This window comes from Callithrix jacchus, chromosome 6, assembly GCF_049354715.1.
Source record: "Callithrix jacchus isolate 240 chromosome 6, calJac240_pri, whole genome shotgun sequence".
Lineage (NCBI taxonomy): Eukaryota > Metazoa > Chordata > Mammalia > Primates > Cebidae > Callithrix > Callithrix jacchus.
In genome coordinates, this window is record NC_133507.1 from 68,396,707 (window position 1) to 68,419,076 (window position 22,370).

Here is a 22,370-nt window from a genome sequence, read left to right on the forward strand (position 1 = left end):
CTTTTAAAAGATGATAAAGTTTAAATTAAAATTGCTCCCCTTTTTCTTTGTAAATGTACTCCTCCAAAATCCTAAAAGTATACTATGTCTATAAGATATTGAGTATACAATATTAGCTCATGACAAATGCTAATAAAATGTCAACAATTTTTTCTGAGTTACTCACTAATTAGCCACTCATTAATGTAAATCATTATACATTTGTGAAATTTTATCACACTGATGTTTTATGTGTTCTAAGATCTTAAAATGAAAAGGGAAATATATCTTTGTGTGAGATTTCTAGACCACTATCACATGTTATTCCAACAATCCCACCCATTGTCAAAAAGACCTCAGGAGGCATAGATTGTAAATGTATTTTATTTTGTAAGCAACAATCAAAATATATTTGTGCTACTGATTTTTTCAAATATTAAATGAGATCTTAACAAAATTTGTCCACTTTGATGTATTCATGTATAACTTTAGAATCTACAAAGACCCTGACTAAAGAAACAGAAGTAATTGCACAACCGAGACTGAAGGTGTTACAGTGCTGCAAATGATGCCAGATGTCTTATATTTAACCAAGTACACCTTCAGAGGTCCCTTGATTTTGAGCATTAGGAACAACAGAAGAATATACACTGAAAGCATCACTAATAGCGTTTTTTGTTGCTTTATTTAAATACAACAGTATCCAACATAGCTGCTAAACACTGGACAATATTTGAAGTCATAAGTACATCCACATGTTCCTCCAAATGACGTTTGGGGTCCTAAAAGAACAAAAGTAAAGAAAGAAAGAGAAAAAAGAACCATATTATTGGTAGATAAATTACTTAAAATTGTTTCAGTAGCTGATGAAACTGGTAAAGAAAGCCAGACCTAACTTACATATTTTACAAATTTAACTCTACTAGTATATCATTACATTCTTAGAAAAGAAGCTGAGTAGCTAATAAAATAATAGATTACACAGTGAAAGCTTGATTTACACATACAATGACTGTATCAGAGATTTTTATAAGGAATTCTACACAGCTCACAATCATCTGATTTTTTTTAAAGTTCATTTAAATATCTATACCTATCTGAATATATGTGTGTATTCTCTACCATCCATATAGTTTGGATGTCTGAGGGAATGCTTAATTCAAAGTGGACATACCAATAGGTAAGAGTTCAGTGTAAATTCTCAGCACTTCTTCTAGGTTTTATAATAGCAAAACTCATAATTCTGTACAATTTTAATATTTCAAGAGTAGTGCTTTATATGATTCAGAAAATATTCTTGGATCAAAAGTTACTGTTTGTAGCTGAAGAATTTAAATACAATTTGGATCAATTCTAAAATGTTAAGAATGTTTCATGCAGCTATTTTGAAAAAAAAATGTATCAGAAAATTATATAGGTGCAATCCTTTAACTTAAACCTGATCAAATCTATTTTTGAAATAGACTGAGTTAAAAAGGAGGCTTAAAATTGTATTGAAATAAAGGAATTTAAAAATTTAAATTAAAATGTTTAGTATGTATTTATGTTTAAAGTGGAATTAAGTATTTGGGCAAAATTTGAAAGCTTTGAAATAAAAGATATATATTATACACAATAGAAAAATTACAATTTAAAGGATTATATTCTTATGGCTATTGTTAAAACACTCAAGACTCCTAACTTTAAACAATGTTCCATTATTGGAATTAATTCTTGGCAGTGCTTTTCTAACCCTATTTTAATACACTATTTTTTAAAAACAACCCAGAGATACAGCATGTTACAAATAATTTTAAGTGACCAGACTACAATATATTTTTTATTTCAGAAATAAGTCTTAGGGCATTTTAGGTGAAAAAGACTGAGAAAGACTGGCAGGAGAAAAAATATATTGGTTTAATTCCATTACAGACAGTTTTGTTTTTGCCATGCAGTAGGCCAAACCAGTGAGGTAATAACTATATTTTTAAAAATGACTCTGATGATTATTAAACTTTGCCAATTACATACTTTTCAGTTTCATTTTTAATTTAGACCTTTCATTTACTGCTTTAAATCTATATCAAGAAACTATGGCCTCAGAAAGGCATTTATTCAAAAAACAGTTACTGAATTCTATAAAGTATAAAGGCTCCACGTTGGTGATCTAATATTATGATTAAAATAAACAGTGGAAAAGATAACAAGGGTGATATCACATAAGACGAGAAAATAAAATGAATTATATTTCATTTTGCTTTTTGGGGGTGTTTTTAAATTATAATATTCAGAATGTAGTGAAATTTGATTTTCTCATTTATGACATATGATAAAGTCAGACCTTTGCCCCTATTGCTCTGTTGGAGTAATTCATTTTATAGTGAATTGGTAACATGCTTCCCTCAGTTATCTACATTACTTCTTGTGGCAGCTGGGTGATTCTTAGAGATTTCCCATCCAAGAATGGTCCTGGCCCAAACCTACATAGCTTGTGAGATGTGATGGGATCAGAGCATATGGTAGGATGGCTGAAAGCAAAGACAGCTTAGTGTCTTGCATCTGAAATATCAAGATTCTGCCAACATCAGCAATATGATAACCATGTTCCATGAAATGGGGAAAAAATGTAATCAACGTTCTTTAAAAAACAGTCTAATTAATCTGTAGATTCCTTTAATTGGTTGGTGTCTTCCCCTACCCTCAAATAATAGAGGCTAAAATATATATTTCATTTTAGAAAAGTGAAAGAGCAAATACTTAAAGCCCTTTCTCTTCACTCAGTATAACCCAATAAAGGCTCTAACCTTTCTCAGGAACATTACCTACATATTGATAAAGTATAAAGTACATGGTTAACAAAACTTGTTACATATAAAATAAATCTACCCTTCTATTATATATCTGTAGGTAAAAATAATACTTGCAAAATTAATTCAGGACACAAGTGTCCTCCTTTGTTTCTAATAAACTATTTCCACCAAAGATAGTTATCTCATAGGTATTTGTGATTTACTTCTCCATAGATGGCAAAGAGAACCTGACATCAAATAAATTAGTGACCTTTACGATTAGTATCACATTTATGTGACAGAAGAAAAAGGTAGAATGGACAGGAAAAAAAACTATATAGGCCCCAAAATGGTTTTAACTCTATAAGAACACGTTATTATGCAACTGCACAACTTATTAACAGTACACCTCACCTGCTTGCCAACATTCTTTATTGCCAGCTGTTCAGGTGTCATCTTATCTTCTTCTTCTACAGCCTGTGAATGAAACACAAAGGACAGAGTTTTAAATTATAAATTCTCTATTCCCACTGCAGAAAAATCACCAAAGACAATAATGATCAGAATGTTCATTCATAGAACTTTTATTCAAAAAATTTACTGAACAAATAAAATTATGCTAAACTTCAGAATAACCTTCAGGGCAATAAAATAATCAGTATCATCATTTTAAAATAGACAAGAAATACACAGAAGGCACTGAAATATCAAACAGGATAACTAAATGGTAGTGTTGACCATTTGCAAACAGTTACTGAATCCTTCAGGAGATGGCAGACAGCACCTGAGGTGGCACCTATGGCACTGTGGTACTAATTCTGTTCGGTTGCCCTCTCCTTTTCCTGTTTGCACAGTTCTTTCCCAAATTCCTATTTCTTTGTCTCATTTTTTCTTATCAATCCAGCCTGCCCATAGCTTCAGTATCCATTTAACTATCAAGGGCACTTAGGATCAAAGAAGCTACTGACTTTTGATTCATTAAACAAATCACATGGTTTTCTCTGTTAGTACCTTCACATCTTCAAATCTGTAAAACTAATACATGTATTCAGAAAAAAAAATCTGAAACTACTACACTGAGTGACCTTTAGTAACCATGAAGAAATTGTCAACTGAAGTTTTCAACAACAAAATTACCTGAATTAAAAACCAAATATAATCAAAATTAAATTAACCCAAACAATACATGAAAACCACTTTCCACTACTTTCAGAACTAGCTACAAACTCTTCTATGTATGATCATAACTTTCTGGCAGAGTAATTCTGAAATAATTATAACACTTAGATTAGCTAACTCTACCGCCCTCCTCTCCCAATAATGGCACCAATATAAAACCTCCTTATAGAGAATTTTGCACATAAGAAATCTTAACAGTTTGGGTATATTATGGCCTGAAGATAGGACTCTGTATCAGGTGAATTTTAGTCTATGATTTATTCATAGCATCTGATAAAAGAAAAAAACAAGAAAATTTAAGGATCACTAACCTTAAGAAATGCTACCACAGCATTTACCACAAAGAGAGTTATAAAAGGGGGTGAGATGGTGGTGGCAGAAAGCAGGGAACCACAATCCCAATGAGGGTTAGATCTGGATACTCTAAACTTAATAATCTCACAGCTGCCAAATTTCTTCATGTGCGAACAATGAACATGTAGGAAATGTAATCATCAGACATTCCTCATAAACTGGGAAGTTTGGCTGCATTTCACACCTTCTTAATAGTTTTGTAAACAGAGAACTTGAAAATGAGCAAAGATGGCAAGTGTCTAATTTTATAAATGGACAAACTATCTAGAGAATTTTCCCCAGTAGAACCTGCCTGAAGAGAAAAGATCGTAAGTATTGTATCTACTGATTATCAGAGGATACTTATTTACAACACATCATTAGGAAATGCATTTATGACTCATAAACCCAAAAGAAAAAGTAAAGTTAATAACATGCCAAATCTAGAAATCCCTAGACAGAGAATACGCTCATTTTCAGAGTCACATGTCATTCTATTAGTTTCAGTAATAAAAGTATTTCCTAACTGGGAAATTGCTTCCCCAACTATTCAATGTTTCACATAAATGGAAACACTGATAAAACATATTCAGAGTATGGTTTTCTAAATTACTTTCACAAATTCTGACACTATACTTTATTGACTTAAAAGCTTGTAGATGAATGGAACAATTCACATAAGTTTGGACTCCATACCCATTCAGTGTTAGTTGTTCTATGTACATGCCAACAACAGTACTTACTACACTGTTGGAAGGAGGCAAAAATTTTGGAATTCAGCTCAAAATACTAATCCATGTACAAAATAGTTATTAGGGAGTATTGTGGAGTATTGCAAACAACAAAGGTGGTAGATATACATGAACAATGAAGGTCAAAAAGTACTTAAAGTACTGATCTTACTTGAAAAGGTTAAATAGGTATAAAAAGCACTAATTCAAATTTTAAAAACCTTTTACATCATTTGCCCACTTTACCAATTAGTTTTTCCATTCCCAATAATTAAAAGAGAGAGTTCACAAACTCTTTGAGAAGTACAGATGGTAAAAAGTACTCCCAGCCATAGATGCCATCTGGGAAATGAGGAGCAGCTGTAGATTTAGGCATATACTAAGGTTGCAAACCCCCATGACAAAAGAGTAAGCATATCTCTTCCATTCTAAGATATTCCAAATCAAATGCCTAAATATTTTCTCTATCTACCCAAGTTACCTGTATCTCATCTACCATCTGGGCAAGACCAGTTTGTCTTCATTCACAGTTTTAATCTGGCTAGTCACCAGGAAAAATGTAAGAAATGGTTGCAGCAGATACAAATGAAATTCAGGCACAGGCAGTGTCCTCACTAGGGAACTTCTGTGTTTATGGCAACTTCTGTGATTTGGCATCAAATTTTGCTTTTGCATTCGTGCTCTTCGGTTTACTCAACCAACAAAAAAGCACTGAAAATGTTTGTGGCTATTCACACTAGAAACGTTTTTAACAGTTTATCAACAAAGACCCCCAGATGGCTATCCCATCATGCACGGTCTGCACAGTTCTAAGAAATCCTTGGAATTTGGTCTGTTATATGATCATAATCCCCTCCAAAATACCCTCTATCTCACCGAGGCTTTTACTAAACCCATTAACCTCATTCTTTTTTCTCCTAATGGTCAAGTTTCTTATATGGAAAATATGTATCTCAAATTTCATCATTTATTTACCTTTTACAAACATTGATGGGATCTTTGGCACTTCACTAACACTCTTAAGGATCTTCAGGAGGCCAATTCCAATGGACTTTTGTTGTTGTTTTGTTTGTTGTTGTTGTTATTGTTGTTGTTGCTGTGTTGTTGACTTTCTGAACACACTTAGAGCTACTCCAACATCTGTTTTCTCTTCTATTCCCTTACCCTTTGCTATTGCCACCGTCTCTTATTCCACATCAAGCTTCTTTCACTATTCCTCGGGTTTCTTTTCCCCACATTAACATGTTAACTTTGTTCACACTAACAAGCCATGTGCTTTTTAATATCACCATTATGGAAATTTTTACATAAAACAGCACAAACTGCTAAAATGGCATATACTAATTTTTCACTATTAAGCAATCAATTAATAGCTGCTACTGGATTTCAAGACAATGTATTTTACTTCTTTCATGATTTTTAAGATATTGACTATATAAACAACATTACAGGTTATGGGGGTTGAGAATAAGTTTAAAGAAATAGCTTTGATAAAACATACTTGAGAAAGCAAAATTAACAAACATGAAGGAATTAAAAATGTTGAGAAGTTATAAAAAGATTACATATATGAAGACATTAAACCTAGTTTTTCTACTACCATCACTAATCAAATATCAAAACTAGACATGTTTTTACAAACATTAATTTGCTGAATCTTTAAAACATCTCAATAAAGAAGTTAATCTAAACTTCATATGTTAATTCTAGCAAAATCTCTAACATAAAAGGAATTTTTCAAACTGTTCAAGCTCTCATCGAGCTCACATTTGGGATTTATTGGCCCATAAGTCTCACATCATAATACAGTGTAAACCATACAAAAAAGGAGTGTATACAAAGCACGATGGGGACATAAGGGTTAACTGAATGTAGGTAACTTTTTCTTGTGGATCACCTGGGGAAAGAGAGAAGAGGGTGCAAAAAAATTTAAAAAATAAAAAAATAGAATGCATTGGGAAGGAACACATCATGTGATACTCAATAGTAACAGGGAAAATAAAAAACCATGGGAGAATGGCTGAATATGGAAGAGAGTTCAAAGTTTCTAGCCTACATGATACCTAGAAATGAGTGTCAGTTATAACCAAGTTGGTAGAGGGAACTGACATGAAAAAGTAAAAAGCAGGGTAGATAATACTGTTTACTATTGAACAGCAGCATTTGAAGTAATGAACATGTAAGTGGAAAGGTCTCAAACAGTAGAGATGAGAATACATTTTAAATGAGAGGAAAGGAAGAGATTTCAAAGTTGTTGGCATTGCTAAACCTTGAAAACAGACTTTTAAAAACAAGGAATAAAGATCAGAAAGGCAAGGGCTGAATCTGAAATGCTCATAGCAAAGGTACAGCAAAGGCAGCAATGCTAGCTAGCAAAGGCAGCAGAGCGTAGCTGCCAAAAAGTCAGGAGAACCACGAGAATGTATGGCCATGGAAATAAAGGTATGATGTGAAGGCACGAGGACAAGAAAAATAACTGAAAGAGATGCAAGTGTCAGTACACTAAGAAAATAAATCAATCATCTCTTTTAATAAGCTGGAAACAGCAAATTGTCATCAGCACAGTACTCTTGTCATGAAAAGGTTATGCCTCCAAGAACACTGGAGGCAGGCTGAAAGAAGTGATCAACGATGTAGAAGTTATATTTTATCCAGTTAGCCGTAAGGAAGGGAGAGGAACAAAGTGTGCCATGACAGAGAACAGTTGAAGATTAGGAAGAAAGATGCCCGTTAGAGGGCATTGCATTTCTTTAAATTTTAGAAGCTTATATTATGTTAATATTAGTAACCAACAGTGCTTATGATTGGCCATTTAATAAAGTTACATTTTTGGTATAAAACTATAAATATAGCATAATTTCATTCATTCAACAAATTCTTATTGAGTATCTACCATTTAACTGGCAGTGTACTAGAATTAAATGAGATGATATCTGAATTCACAGAGCTTATAGACTAGGTGTAAAACCAGGAAATTAAAAAGTAATAATTAGACTGGGCATAGTGGCTCACAATTGTAATAATCTCAGCTACCCAGGAGGCTGAGCAGGGGAGCATTGCTTGAGGCCAGGGAGGTTGAGACCATCTTGGGAAACACAGCAAGATTTTTTATCTTAAATTAAAAAAAAATGGTCAGGTATAGTGGTGAGCGCTTGTAGTCCCAGCTACTCAAGAGGACTGCTTGAACTCAGGAGTTCAAGTCTGCAGTGAGCTATGATGGCGTCACGCAGCCCACCTGGGCAAGAGAGCAAGACCTGGTTTCTCAAAAAAATAATTTTTGTCCAGGCACGGTGGCTCACGCCTGTAATCCCAGCACTTTGGGAGGCCGAGGCAGGTGGATCACGAGGTCAAGAGATCGAGACCATCCTAGCCAACATGGTGAAACCCCACCTATACTAAAAATACAAAAATTAGCTGGGCATTGTGACACGTGCCTGTAGTCCCAGCTACTCAGGAGGTTGAGGTGGGAGAATCGCTTGAACCTGGGAGGCAGAGGTTGCAGTGAGCCAAGATTATGCTACTGCTCCCCAGCCTGGTGACAGAGCGAGAATCCACTGCCAAAAAAAAAAAAGTATGATAGGAGATCAAAGTTCTATTGATATATAAGGAAGGAGTAAATAGCATTCATTTGGTGGTATGGTGAGGGTCTCAAAAGTGAGAAAGAGTTAAGCTGAGAACTGAATGAAAAAGAGTTGGGCTGGGGATATAGTGGTAAGGAATGCTTCAGGCCAGGAAGCAAGAAAAAGCATTATAATTTAGAAGAACTACAAATTACGCAGTATTTCAACAACATAACAGTGATAAGAGATAAAGCTACAGAGGCAAGCAAGAGCCAAATGAGTTTTGGCCCTCATTCTAAGGCAATGAGAAATCAGTCATCAAAGGCTTTTTAAAAGCAAGGTAGTAACATGAACCAATTTGCATTTTTACAAATGAGGTAAATTTCACATAACATAAAATTAACTATTTTAAAGTGTACAATTCAGTTGCATTTAGTGCCTCAATCACCTGTATTCCAAAATGTTTCATCACTCCAAAGGAAAACCTATTACCCATTAAGCTGCTACTTCCCTATTCCCACCTTGCCCAAGTCCCTGGTAACCACACATCTGTTTTTTGTCTCTATGTATTTACCTAGTCTGGTTTTTTGTTACATGAATTTACATATTCCATTTATATATTTATATTTTTTATTTATAGACTTAATTTATATATTGAATGATACAATATGTGGCCTTTTGCATCTGTCTTCTTTCACTTACCATGTTTTAGAGGTCCATCCATGTAGTAGCATGTTTATCAGCACTCCATTCCTTTTTATGACTAATAGTATGTCATATGTATATAAAAGAATTTGTTTATCCACTCATCTACTGATAGACACTTGGGTTGTTTACACCTTTTGCTAATGTGATAGTGCTACTATGAACATTCATATACACATTTTTTCTCTGAAAACCCATTTTCAGTTATTTTGGGTATCTACTTATGAGCAGAATTGCTGGGTCATATGGTAATTGTATGTTTAACTTTCTAAGGAACCACCAAACTGTTTACAGTGGCTGCACCATTTTATATCTCCACTAGTAATCTCTTCACACACTTGGCAAACATTTGTTATTTTTCATTATTTTGATTATAGCCATTGTGATTTTGATTTGCATTTTCCTAATGTCTAATAATATTGATTGAACATATTTTTTATGTATTTGGCACCATTTGCATATCTTCTCTGGGAAATTTCTATCTGAGCCCTTGTCTAATTTTGAACTTGATTGTCTTTTTGTTGCTGCACTGCAAGAATTCTTTATAGTCTCTATTTTTTTCAATTTTTAATTCTTTTATAGTTTCTTTATATTTTTGTTTTGTTTTGTTTAAGAGATGGAGCCTTGCTCTGTTGCCCAGGCTGAAGTAAAGTGGTATGATCATGGTTCATTGCAGCCTCAAACTCCTGGGCCTAAGCGATCCTCCCACCTCAGCGATCCTCCCACCTCAGCATCCTGAGTAGCTGAGACCACACACCCAGCTAATTTTGTGTGTATGTGCATGTGAGTGCATGTGTGTGTGCGTGTGTGTGTGGAGAGATAGGGTCTCCCTGTGTTGCCCAGTTCTTGAACTACTAGGCTCAAGTGATGATCCTCTCCTGCCTTGGCCTCCCAGAGTGCTGGGCTTACAAGCATGTGCCACCAAACCTGGCTTTCTATTTTCTAGATCTTAGATCTTTATTAGATATCTGATTTGCAAAAACGTTCTCTGACTCTGTAGGTTGTCTTTTCTCTTTTTTAAACAGTTTTCTTGGATGCATGACCCATATGCATTTTAGAAAGATCATTCTACAGGATGGAAAATTAACTTTAATGAGAAAGACTGGAGATGCAAGAAAACCAATTAGGAGGTAAGGCAATGGAACAGGCAATGCAAAGAAACAGATTAACTCTATAATTTAGTCGGAATGGTTTAATGATTGAGTAGTTGTAAGAAAAAGAAACAAGAGTCAAGAATAATATTAATAACATCAGAAGTGGTGTGGCTATCATTTTATTAAATGCCTATCATGTACCAGATGCTTCACATATATTACAATCTTTAACCTCATTTTAGAGATAAGGAAACACAATGCGGAGAGGCTGACTTGCCTGTAGCCATACAATACTGCAATAAGCAATGAAACTGGGGCTTAAACACAGCCCTTGTGTATCTCCAAAGACCTCAAAGAAATATTCATGGCAATTGAGGAAATCGTTAATTTTCACTGATACATCCTGGATAATAATAATAATCTCACATACCTGATTTATCAAATGGGCCTAAACAACATAGATGCTTCATAAAAATTTCACAGAGAACCCAATTTCAAAATGTAATTACATGAAATGGAGATGAAAAATAAAGATCATATATTTATGTGCACACATGCTTGCATGTATGTGTGTGTATAAGAGAAACTGTGGTTCAGCTTGTTGGAAAAAATTTCTATGGTAGAATCTGCTAGTCACCTTAATACCCATCTTCCCCTTCTTCTATAACATAACTGATTTTACTAAAGGTATCAATGATCCCAGCTAAAAGACTATATTACATAACTTTCTTGCAGCTAGTTGTGTCCATTTAACTACATTCTGCCAAATGAGATATACAGTTGACCCTTGAACAAATGGGGGTGAGGGTTATGGGTGCTAACTCCTGTCACAGTTGAAAATCCGTATGTCACTTTGACTCTCCTCAAACTTAACTATTAATAGCCTACTGTTGACTGAACGCCTTAATGATAATATAAACAGTTAACATATATTCTATATGTTATATACATTATATACTATATTGTTACAATAAAATAAGCTAGAGAAAAGAATATATTATTAGAAAAAGTGTAGGGAAAAGAAAATACATTTACAGTACCATACTTACTTATCAATACAATAAGTTTACATCATCTGTTTGCAAGGTGAATTGCCTGTCTGAAATGGCAGGCAACTACAGCTGTAGACCTCAATCTACAGTACATATCAAGCAATTCAACTGTCTCAACTGAGAATGGTGCCATGTACAACTGTGTTTGTATGTATATGTTTTGACAGATTTTTATTTTATAATAGATTAGTGTATGTTTTATGGTAGTAAATGATAAAGTAGACTAGTATCCCCTGTATTTTATGCATTTGTAACATATCTTTGTTTTTTTTTTCTTCAATATTTCTGGGCTGCCAGGTGCTATGGCTCACACCTATAATCTCAGCACTTTGGGAGGTCAAGGCGGGCAGATTGCTGTAGCCCAGGAGTTCAAGGTCAGCCTGAGTGACATAGTGAAACCCCATCTCTACAAAAAATTAGCCAGGCATGGTAGCACATGCCTGTAGTCCCAGCTACTCAGAGGGCCTGAGGCAGGAGGACTGCTTGAGCCCATGAGGTGGAAGCTACAATGACCATGATCATGCTATTACACTCCAGCCTGAACGACAGAGTGAGACCTTGTCTTTAAAAAAATAATAATAATAATAATAATTCTGGACCATGCAGGTTGTCTGAGGATTTATTCAAATTGTACATCTCCAAAAAAATTTCTAATATATTTATGAGAAAAATCCATGTATAAGTGGCCCTATACAGTTCAAATCCATATAATTTAAGGGTCAGTTGTAATCAGGAGTGCTGAAAGGAAACTGATTTATCCCCCTTTTGCCCTTTTTTGTCTTCCTGTTGCATGAAACTTAGATGAGATGGCTGAAGCTATTGTAATCACAGTGAATCATGAGGTGACCTAACGGAAGAAAGCCTATACAAGGAAAGTAGAGCAGAAAGACAGAAGGAACCTGGGTCTCTAATGTCTCTGAAGTTTTATATTGGCCTTGAAATATGAGACATACCTTCCTACCTTTTGCAAGCCACTGTTATTTTGAGCTAACACAACCTTAGAAATAAGTATTACTTGTTTAATGAAAAAACGGAAAATAGAAAGTAAGAGTCTCCTGCCTTGAACACTGTTACCAACACAATATGTTGACATATATGCAAGATAGAGATACTTTTGAAAAGGCTGAGAAGATAATGTGATAGGAATTATTTTAACATTGTTATACAATTAATTTTATACATCTAACAACAGGTTGTAGGTATTTCCCTAAGTTAGCTTTTGTGAAATTTATTTTTCATAGTAAATCCTTTAACAAGAACATGTTGATTTAAAGAGTTATATGCACTTCCAATTGAAAACTGGCCTCCAAACACGTTATATCAATTACCTTCCCACTAGTGGTATATTTTCCTAAAAAATTCTTTTTTATTTAAGAAACTTCTGTTCTTTTTTTTTTTCTTTTTTATAGGAGATGTACTTTACTTTCTTGTCTTCTTTTTTATTTAAAAAGAAAAAATATATCTACTTTTTTTTGACTACTTAAAAAGGTTAGAACTTTTCCAAGCTTATATATTTGTCTTTTTCTTCAGTGAGGTTTAGCTTTTGCTCAACTTATTATTTTAAAGAAATATTGTATAGGCAAAGACTACAAATTGGTTACAGTGTATACTGCTCAGGGGATGGGTGCACCAAAATCTCACAAGTCGCCATTAAAGAACTTACTCATGGAACCAAACACCACCTGTTGCTCAATAACTTACAGAAATGAAAAACAAAATTAAAATAAATATTTTATAGGAATTCTTTGAATATTATGTATTTTGGGGTACTAGCTTACCATGTTATAGGTTCAAAATTTTCTCCCATTTTGACTTATAACAAACAATAAATGTTAGTTGTTACTTCATGAAGATGAACTTTAATGTCACATTATCAAGTTTTTCAAAGCTCACATTAATTTTTTTCTTTTTTTTTTGAGACAGAATCTCACTCTGTTGCCAGGCTGGAGTGCAGTGGTGCAATCTTGGCTCACTGCAACCTCCACCTCCTAGGTTCAAGCAATTCTCCTGCCTCAGCCTCCCAAGTAGCTGGGACTACAGATGTATGCCACCACACCCAGCTAATTTTTGTATTTTTAGTAGAGATGGGATTTCACCATGTTGGCCAGGATGGTCTCAATCTCTTGACCTTGTGATCTGCCTGCCCCAGCCTCCCAAAGTGCTAGGATTACAGGCATGATTCACTGGGCTTGGCCCCCATATTAATATTCTTACTAGAATTATAGTAATGTTTGGGAAGCCTGATAGCAGCTTTAAAATACTTACTCTTCCCCTTTGGAAACATGGTATGTCCTAATTTATTACAAATGTTTTTGTCTTCTTCCATAAGTCAGATACACTTATACACATTTACATTTCTTGTGATGGCTAATTCCTGAATATTTTATAATTCTAGATGCTACTGTGAACTGATTTGCTTATTATATTTTTCAACTGTTTTCAGTTTATGTAACTGTGTTTACCACCTACAGAATTCTTCATTAAAACAGTTCTAAGAGTTTTCTAAGTTTATTCTCTTAGATTTCTATGTTTGATTGCAAACATATTCTATCATATGCAAATAATAATAATCTTACCTGTTTTCCCCAATATTTATGTCTTTTGTTTTTATCATAATTGTACTACCAAAAAAATGAGATTTCTCCATTTAGTATAGCTACTTTAGTAAACCAAAAGTAACTGCATATTTACATATTTCATATGTAAGTATATAAAATAAATATTCAAACTTTCTTTCAGGTTACTAAGTAGGTCAATATTTCTACCTGAACAGTAAACTGTCACATCTCAGAATATATAGAGCTACATGCTTGAAAAAAAAAAGGGCAAATTTTTATTTCTATGCTATTCTTGAAAGGTTCTTCGCAATTTATTTTTTCACCTGCACATTCATTTATAAATATGTAATCAAACATTATCAAAAAAAATTTTTTAAAAAAAGCAGATGCATCTTGGCATGAATAAATTAGGAGACTTGGAATAACACAACTGTGGGTGTTATAGTTCAGTAATTAGAAAAAAACAAATGACTAATAATAATCAGGGAGAATTTCTGTGAAATTCAGACTTGAAACTGAAAACTTGGGACATAAGAATTTAATTATTTTCTAACCTTCTTTTACTTTAGGACCTAACTGGCATCCAACAGTAATTACCTTAGCTTAAAACACCAACCAATTAAAAAGAATACTATGAAGAATTGGTAGCATGGGCCTTTCTTTTTATATTTTAAGTGTTACTAAAAAAACCCACCGTATTTCTTTCAATCACAGAGGGAATTACATTCCCAAATTTGGACTCTTTCATATCACAGCTTACACATTGTTTTCATTTTATAACCAAACCTTACAAGTTTTTGAGTACTACAGAGATTTTTTAAAACTGTAAAATAGGAAAAACTTCTGTAGATGGGCAGCAGTAACCATAAATAGGTTATTTCCTGGCAGTGATACCAATACAAATTTACTTAAACGTATAATGTTACAGAGAAATGAAAACCATTCCTACAGTCTGCTGAATAATAACTTCAGTCATAACTTTTTTACTTATAAAAGGTTAACTACTTAAAATATGGTAAGGGATTTCTCTTTATCTAATATCCACATCATGAAAACATATACTAGAAAGATAAGAAATATTTTCCCTACAATCTAGCACTAACGAGGATTTCCAGTTGAAACACTATAATCAGGGCATACTTTTCAAAGCCAAGCGTAATTCGGCTGGGATTTCATTTGTATGGGCCCATCAACTTTATTTTAAAGCTTAGCTCTCTCAAAGGACTTGTTGCTACACTTGGTATATTTCATACATTGTCTCTTGGATAAAAGTTATTTAAGATGTATTTATTTTTAAAACAGAAATATTAAGTTTTGGTATACTAACCAACAACAATCTTAACTATGATCCTAAAATCTTGAGCTCTAGCCCTTACCATTAATTCCTAGTCCCATATTTCTAATTGTGTCTTTTAAAATAAACTCTTTACCTCCTTCCTCAATCCTTCTACTCAGACCTACATTGAAAATGCTAATGGTAACACCATACTACTAGTCACCCAGGCAGGAAACTTAGAAATCCTCTTTGATTCCTCCTCCTTCTTTCACTTCATCTATCCAATCAGTGCCATGCTTTATTTATTTGCCTACTGATACCCCATTTCAACTGCTAACATGATAATACACTCTCTGTACTTTTTGTTTGGATAGTAGCAAGCTCCTCTTAAACAGAATCTCCATTTAGAATCTTCTCTTACAGCATTCCTTCTTCTAGACTGTTGTGAAATTCTGTTTCTGAAGTCAGGTTCTAGGCATATCATGCTTCTGATCAAAAAATAACCTTAGGCCAGTCATGGCGGCTCACTCCTGTAATCTCAGCACTTTGGGAGGCCAAGGCAGGTGGATCACCTGAGGTCAGGAGTTTAAGACCAGCCACGACCAACATGGTGAAACCCCATGTCTACTAAAAGATATAAAAATCAGCTGGGCATTGCAGCAGGTGCCTGTAATCCCACCTACTCAGGAGGCTGAGGCAGCAAAATCTCTTGAACCCAGGAGACAGATGATGCAGTAAGCCGAGATCACACCACTGCACTCCACTATGAGTGACAGAGTGAGATTCCATCTCAAAAAAAAAAGAAAAAAAAAACCTCTTATCCTGACATCTCAAGTGCAGTTATTTGATTTCAAAAACTTAATTCCCCACTATTTACCCTCACGTACTATGCATGCTAGCCAAGCATATTGTTTCCTAAGCATATCCTGTGTCATTTTTTTCTCCCCACACCTCCCAACCCACCCATCTCCACCCAAACCTCACATCCCTGGTAACCACAATTCTACTCTCTACTTCTATGAGTTCAACTTGTTTAGATTCCATATAAGTGAGATGATGTGGTATTTGGCTTTCAATGCCTGGCTTACTTCACTTAACATAATGTCCTCCAAGTTCATCCATGTTGTCATAAATGACAGGATTTCCTTTTTTTTAATGACTGAACAGTATCCCATCATATGTATATCTATACACCACATTGTGTTTGTCTGTTGATTGACACTTAGGTTGATTTCATATCTTGACTACTATGAATAATGCTCCAATGAACATGGGAGTGCACACATCTCTTCGACATACTGATTTCATTTCCTTTGGATGTAGGACTTCGGAATCTGTTCTGTGCCTTTTCTATCTCCTAGCCCTTATCTGTGATGTTTTCTTTTTTGCCTAGGGTAACATTTCTTTGTATGTTCAAATCTTACTGGTGCTTTAAGGCCTAGTTTGAATGTTGTTTTCCTGTAAGACAGCAACCTGGGTCTTGACCAGCTTGAAAGTTGGAGCCTCTGAACTCCTACAGGGCTTCCTATGGTCTCTATGGTAGTGTTTCTCTAATGTCTAACTTCAAGAGTATTCAGATCTCCTGGAGATCTTGTTAAAGTGTAGACTTTGAATCAGTAGGTCTGAAAGTCTGCATTTCTAATAAGATCCTAGGTGATGATGATGTAGCTGGTCTGTGGATAATCTGAATATGAAGGTATTAAGGTTTAGACTGATTTTTTAACTAATGCCCTAGTTATTTATAAGGTTATCTAACTGTTCCTGTTTTCCTATAAATAAAGCAAGGATCTGTTTTCTACTACAACTTGTACAAGAGATGTTCAATAAATATTTGTTAATATAACACTGCATAATGTGTAAATAAATGTGTTTTTTCAAATTGTAGATTTTCAACACATTAATGAGTTGCAATCTGTATGTATACATGTGTGATATGCCTGGCACATTAGACTTTCAATAAATAATTATTAAATGAAAAATAGAAACATTCATAAAATAAATTATACACAACAAGTAGCAAGTGCTGATAATTGTTACCTCTATCTCCTTACTCCCTGTCCCTTTCAAGAAAAAAACACCCTAAATAATGAATAGATTTCAAATGTACAACCATATTGCATGGTCTACAACAGGAGTTGGCAAACTATAGCCCATGGAACAAATCTGGCTAGCTGCTTGTTTTAATCCAAGCCAAACACATTCATTCCTTTACATATTATATATGGTTGCCTTTGCACAACAAAGGCAAGGGTGAGTAGTTGCAGACCAGATGAACTGCAAAGCAAATATTTACCAAAACAGGCGTCTCTATTTTTTAATTACGTACACAATACTTGGTATCTAATCATACACATTCCCAAGATTATAAAGAACAAATGGCGGAAGTAACTTTTACCTTATTGTAATTCTTGGCTAATTCCAACATCTCTTTTACCACTGATTCATTATGTTTACAATGTTCACTGTAGTCCTGCAGTGTCAAACCTTCCATCCAACTCTTCTTATGTAAATTTAGCAACATCTAAAAAATAAAGAAAAAGTAATTCTTTTTCTGCTTTGAGGACATCCCCTTCATTGTCTAGAGGAGAAAAATTTAAAAACAAAAACCATTTTGACTTAATGAGTTTAAATTTAACTTTATTAATTCAAACAAACTCCAACTAGAATGCTCCTATATTTATATTAATATAACTTAAGGGGTACTCAAACACCAAGGACTTTGCATTTGCTGTTCTTCTACCTAGAAGGCTATTCTCATCTTTGCGTAACTTACCTTCCTCTTTTCCTTATAGATAGATGCCATCCCTAACAACACTACCTAAAATAGTCAAACCACATTACCTTAAACAAAAATCTTTCTTCCTTTAACCTGCTATATTACTTGTATATAACATTTATATTATAAAGACCTGAAATGTTTGTTTACTTGTTTATTGCATTTCTCTCCCACTAAAGGGAAAATAAAAAGGCAGGGACTTTGCCCTATTCATTTCAAGATCACCAAGATCTAGATTCTAAAACAATATCTAATAATAGCACACACTCAACAAGTATCTGATGAATGAATGAATGAATGAAACTCATATTAATATTAAACAATGTACCTCTAATTTTTCATATAGCCTAGCTTTCAAATGCCAAGATAAGGAGATAAATGTCCCATGTACTAAATGAACTTGTGTCAATTTTTCTGAGCCTCAGTTTAGAGATCTATGAAGTAAGGGGTTTGTATTAGGTAATCTCAAAGTTTCCTTCAAATTCTGATATTCCATCCATAATTTAAAAACTTAAAACTTCTTTGCTGTTAGAATGAAAAGCCATGAAGCTGAGAATAAAATATTTATCTAGGCCAGGCAGGCTCATGCAGATAATCCCAGCTGTTTGAGAGGTCAAGGCGGGAGAATCACTTGAGGTCAGGAATTCGAGACTAGCCTGGTCAACATGGTGAAAGCCCGTCTCTACTAAAAACACAGAAATTAGCTGGGCGTGGTGGCATATGCCTATAATCTCAGCTACTTGGGAAGCTGAGGCAGAAGAATCACTTGGACCTGGGAGACGGGGGTTGCAGTGAGGCTATACTCCAGCCTGGGTGACAGAGTAAGTGAGATTCCAAAAACAAGAAAAATTATCTAGTGTGCAATCACATCACCAAATTAGGGCTGGACCCTGTATTAGTGATCATGAAACTAAAGCACCTTAGTTCAATGTTTCTCAAATTGGACTTCCAATTCTAAGTATTCTTAGATGTTCCCTAAGGTTTCAAGTTTATATTTTAAGACAGTTTTTCTTAAAGTCCTACCCTAGAAATTTTGTTCAATTAAGGACTATGATTAAGTAAGAAGTTTTTCCCTTTGAATGATTCACAAAATTGCAAAAAGTTAAAAAAAAAATGATGGCTACAAAATGACTGTTATTTTGTCAATAGAACCATTATACTTTAAATGAGATCCCTGAGCCATGAGAATCTGACGATGTACTTGGAGGTATATGCTGGTTTACTTTAGAAAAATGACCCCATTTGCTGGACGAGGTAGCTCATGCCTATATTCCCAGCACTTTTGGAGGCTGAGGCAGGCGGATCAAGATCATGGTCAAGGGATCGAGACCATCCTGGCCAACATGGTGAAACCCTGTCTCTACTAAAAATACAAAAATTAGCTGGGCATGGTAACACACACCTGTAGTCCCAGCTACTCAGGAGGCTGAAGCAGAAGAATTGCTTGAAACCAGGAGGCAGAGGTTGCAGTGAGCCGAGATCATGCCACTGCACTCTGGCCTGGGTGACAGAGGAAGACTCCGTCTCCCCCCCAAAAAAAGGAAGAAAAGAAAAATGAGCCTACTTGCTTAGAAATTTACAGCTTTTTGTGGTACACATTTTATCTTATAGTGGAAAATAAGCTGCCTGTCAAAATCACCTATTAGGCTTCTCAAGATACAAAATTCCTCCCTTCCCTTCCTTTGGCTCCAAGGTCACTAATTCTTCCATTTCCTTACTATGGCTCCAGGGGCAAGAACACTATGCCAAGAAAAATTAGGAAAACCCTCCAGAGATGATTTCAGTTTCTTTGATTGCTTCCTAGCTTCTCCACTGATACTGTTCTAGAAAACACATCTTTGGGAAATGTGGGTGCTGCTACAACTACCTATGCTATACAGCTACCTATAATTAAGTGTTGAGAACTGCATTTCCCTATCATTTCAAAAGCAAACAAAGACAGTTCCCAAGGAGCAGCAGGATATTCCTACCATACCTGGACAAGGATACCCTTGGGACCCTCAGGTAAGGCCTGGGGTTAAGTATACAAGTTGTCCAGGTAGGAGTAAAGGCAGAGCTTTTGTTATCAAGAAGGCAGTTTAATGGCTAAACTGAGCTATTAAGAATATAAACATAACATTAATTAATTTATATAAGTGCTTATATATTTGTTTTTTATGCCAAGGAAAATAGCTAAGTTTATGAGATACTCCCCCAAAAAAGAGAAAGAAAAAAATTGATGTAATTAGGTAGACATTTCCAAATAGATAGGTGTCCAATGTCAGTCTGATAAAACATTTATATTCTGAATGAATTTTTTGTTTGTACCTGAGTGGTGCCATTTTTCATAGTCTGTACTTATTCCATGTTAAATTAAAAATAAGTGTTAAAAATATACTTAAAGCAATCAACTAAATCTATCACAGCAGAAGTAAACTGTGGGACACAGGCTGGCAATTAGAAGAGAGCTTTATAGGATCCCCTCAGGCCAAGGGGGAAATAGTCCCCCACACCCTCACTTATCACATGATGAAGCACTGGGCCCTTCAGATGAATTTATGAGTGGATCTGACCTTTTAAAACACAGTTTATCAAACTTAAGAAAAAAATTAGAATTCTTACTTCAAAAAAAATCTTATATTGCACATCCTCCTCCCAAGTGTATAGATTAGATGAAAAATGCAAGTGATCTAGTTGAAAGAGCCCACCTCACTCCATTTGCCACTTGCCATGCACCAGCATCCCCTTCTAATGCATCTTGGTGAGAAAGTTTTGGCTAGATAGAATGATCTTATTTGATACTGATTATTTATCACTTTCAGACTTAAGAGTGAACTCGGCCGGGCGCGGTGGCTCACGCCTATAATCCCAGCGCTTTGGGAGGCCGAGGTGGGTGGATCACGAGGTCAACAGATTGAGATCATCCTGGTCAATATGGTGAAACCCCGTCTCTACTAAAAATACAAAAAATTAGCTGGCCATGGTGGCGCGTGCCTGTAATCCCAGCTACTCAGGAGGCTGAGGCAGGAGAATCGCCTGAACCCAGGAGGCAGAGGTTGTGGTGAGCCAAGATCACACCATTGCACTCCAGCCTGGGTAACAAGAGCAAAACTCCGTCTCAAAAAAAAAAAAAATGAACTCAATAACTGAAACATAACTGGATATCAATCAATAGTAAATTCAGTGTTCTTTTAAAAAAATGCTTTTAACTGTTTCCCAGAGAGAAATACAAGAAACTAATTAGGTGGATGACTAATTGTAGTAGTAAGAGGGAGAAAGTGGTTCAGATTGAAATATCAAAAAATAACAGGCAGAGTTAACTACTTGGCATTAGTCGAGAGAAAAACTATACTGGAAATAATACTAAAATAGTAGAAACAAACGAGAATGCTAATTCATCAAAATGTTAGGTAATGTTAAAAAGTAATCAAACTTAAAAACTGGTATAAAAGGGGGTAAGGATCTAGTTCAAATTATCTGAAAATCCCATAACTGCTTCCCTTTGACTCACTTTTAGTTTTCTTAGGGTAAACATGGTATGTTTTCTAAAACCACTAGGCTGGGTGCAATGGCTGGCTCATGCTAATAATCCCAGTGATTTAGGAGGCTGAGGTGAGAGGATCACTTGAGCACAGGAGTTCAAGACCAACCTGAGCAAGAAAACAAGTCTCTGTTTCTACCTCCCACCCACCACCCAAAAAATAGCCAGGTGTGGTGGTGCATGCTTATAGTCCCAGCTACTCCAGAGGCTGAAGAGTGAGGAACGCTTGAGCCTAAAAGTTCAAGGCTGCAGTGCACCATGATCATACCATTGCACTCTAGTCTGGGAGACACAGCAAGACCCTATCTCTTCAAACAAACAAACAGCACTACACAACTGCAATTTAAGTTATTCCTCTCAAATTCACAGAGCAATATATTCACTAATTTAATTACAAAGGCCTTTTTATTGGAGAAGATACATTAATCAGAAAAATCACAGAACTAAAAGAAGTATTTTTATGATTTTCATAAAACCAAAGTGGAATGTTTGATTTATTTCCTACTTCCTCTCCCACTTCAGCACCTACCAATAAGGTAAAATACGCTCCAATTCATCAATAGTGGAACAGTATTTGGAAACATTGAAAGAGGTCAAAAATTCTAATTTAAATCACAAACCAGATAATAGTTAAAATGGTTTGAAAAAGATTTTTTTCCTCATATAAAATAAAAATTTAAACTTACCTTCTGTTCCAGTTCATTTTTCCGATAGTTAATGGTAATGGAGTAATAATGTCTGTTTAGTCCATGAATTAATGCCTACATAGATAAATGATTTTACAAAGGACAAATTAATATTTTTCATCAAATAAAATAAAAATGTTTGAAACTACTGAC

General features: G+C 34.9%; 1 protein-coding gene across 4 annotated transcripts in view; it reads right to left on the reverse strand.

The window, feature by feature from the left end:
- Positions 1–345: 345 nt before the first annotated feature.
- PSMD14 (proteasome 26S subunit, non-ATPase 14) overlaps positions 346–22,370 on the reverse strand; it is a 108,120-nt gene continuing 86,095 nt past the window's right edge. For all 4 annotated transcript variants that reach the window (XM_035304705.3, XM_078327553.1, XM_035304703.3 and 1 more), the window contains 4 exons: positions 22,218–22,292; positions 17,631–17,756; positions 3,162–3,224; positions 346–761 (listed from right to left, as the gene is read on the reverse strand). In XM_035304705.3, coding sequence (XP_035160596.1) covers positions 663–761; positions 3,162–3,224; positions 17,631–17,756; positions 22,218–22,292 — 363 coding nt within the window. In that variant the 3' untranslated portion in view covers positions 346–662. The remainder of the gene's footprint in view (positions 762–3,161; positions 3,225–17,630; positions 17,757–22,217; positions 22,293–22,370) is intronic.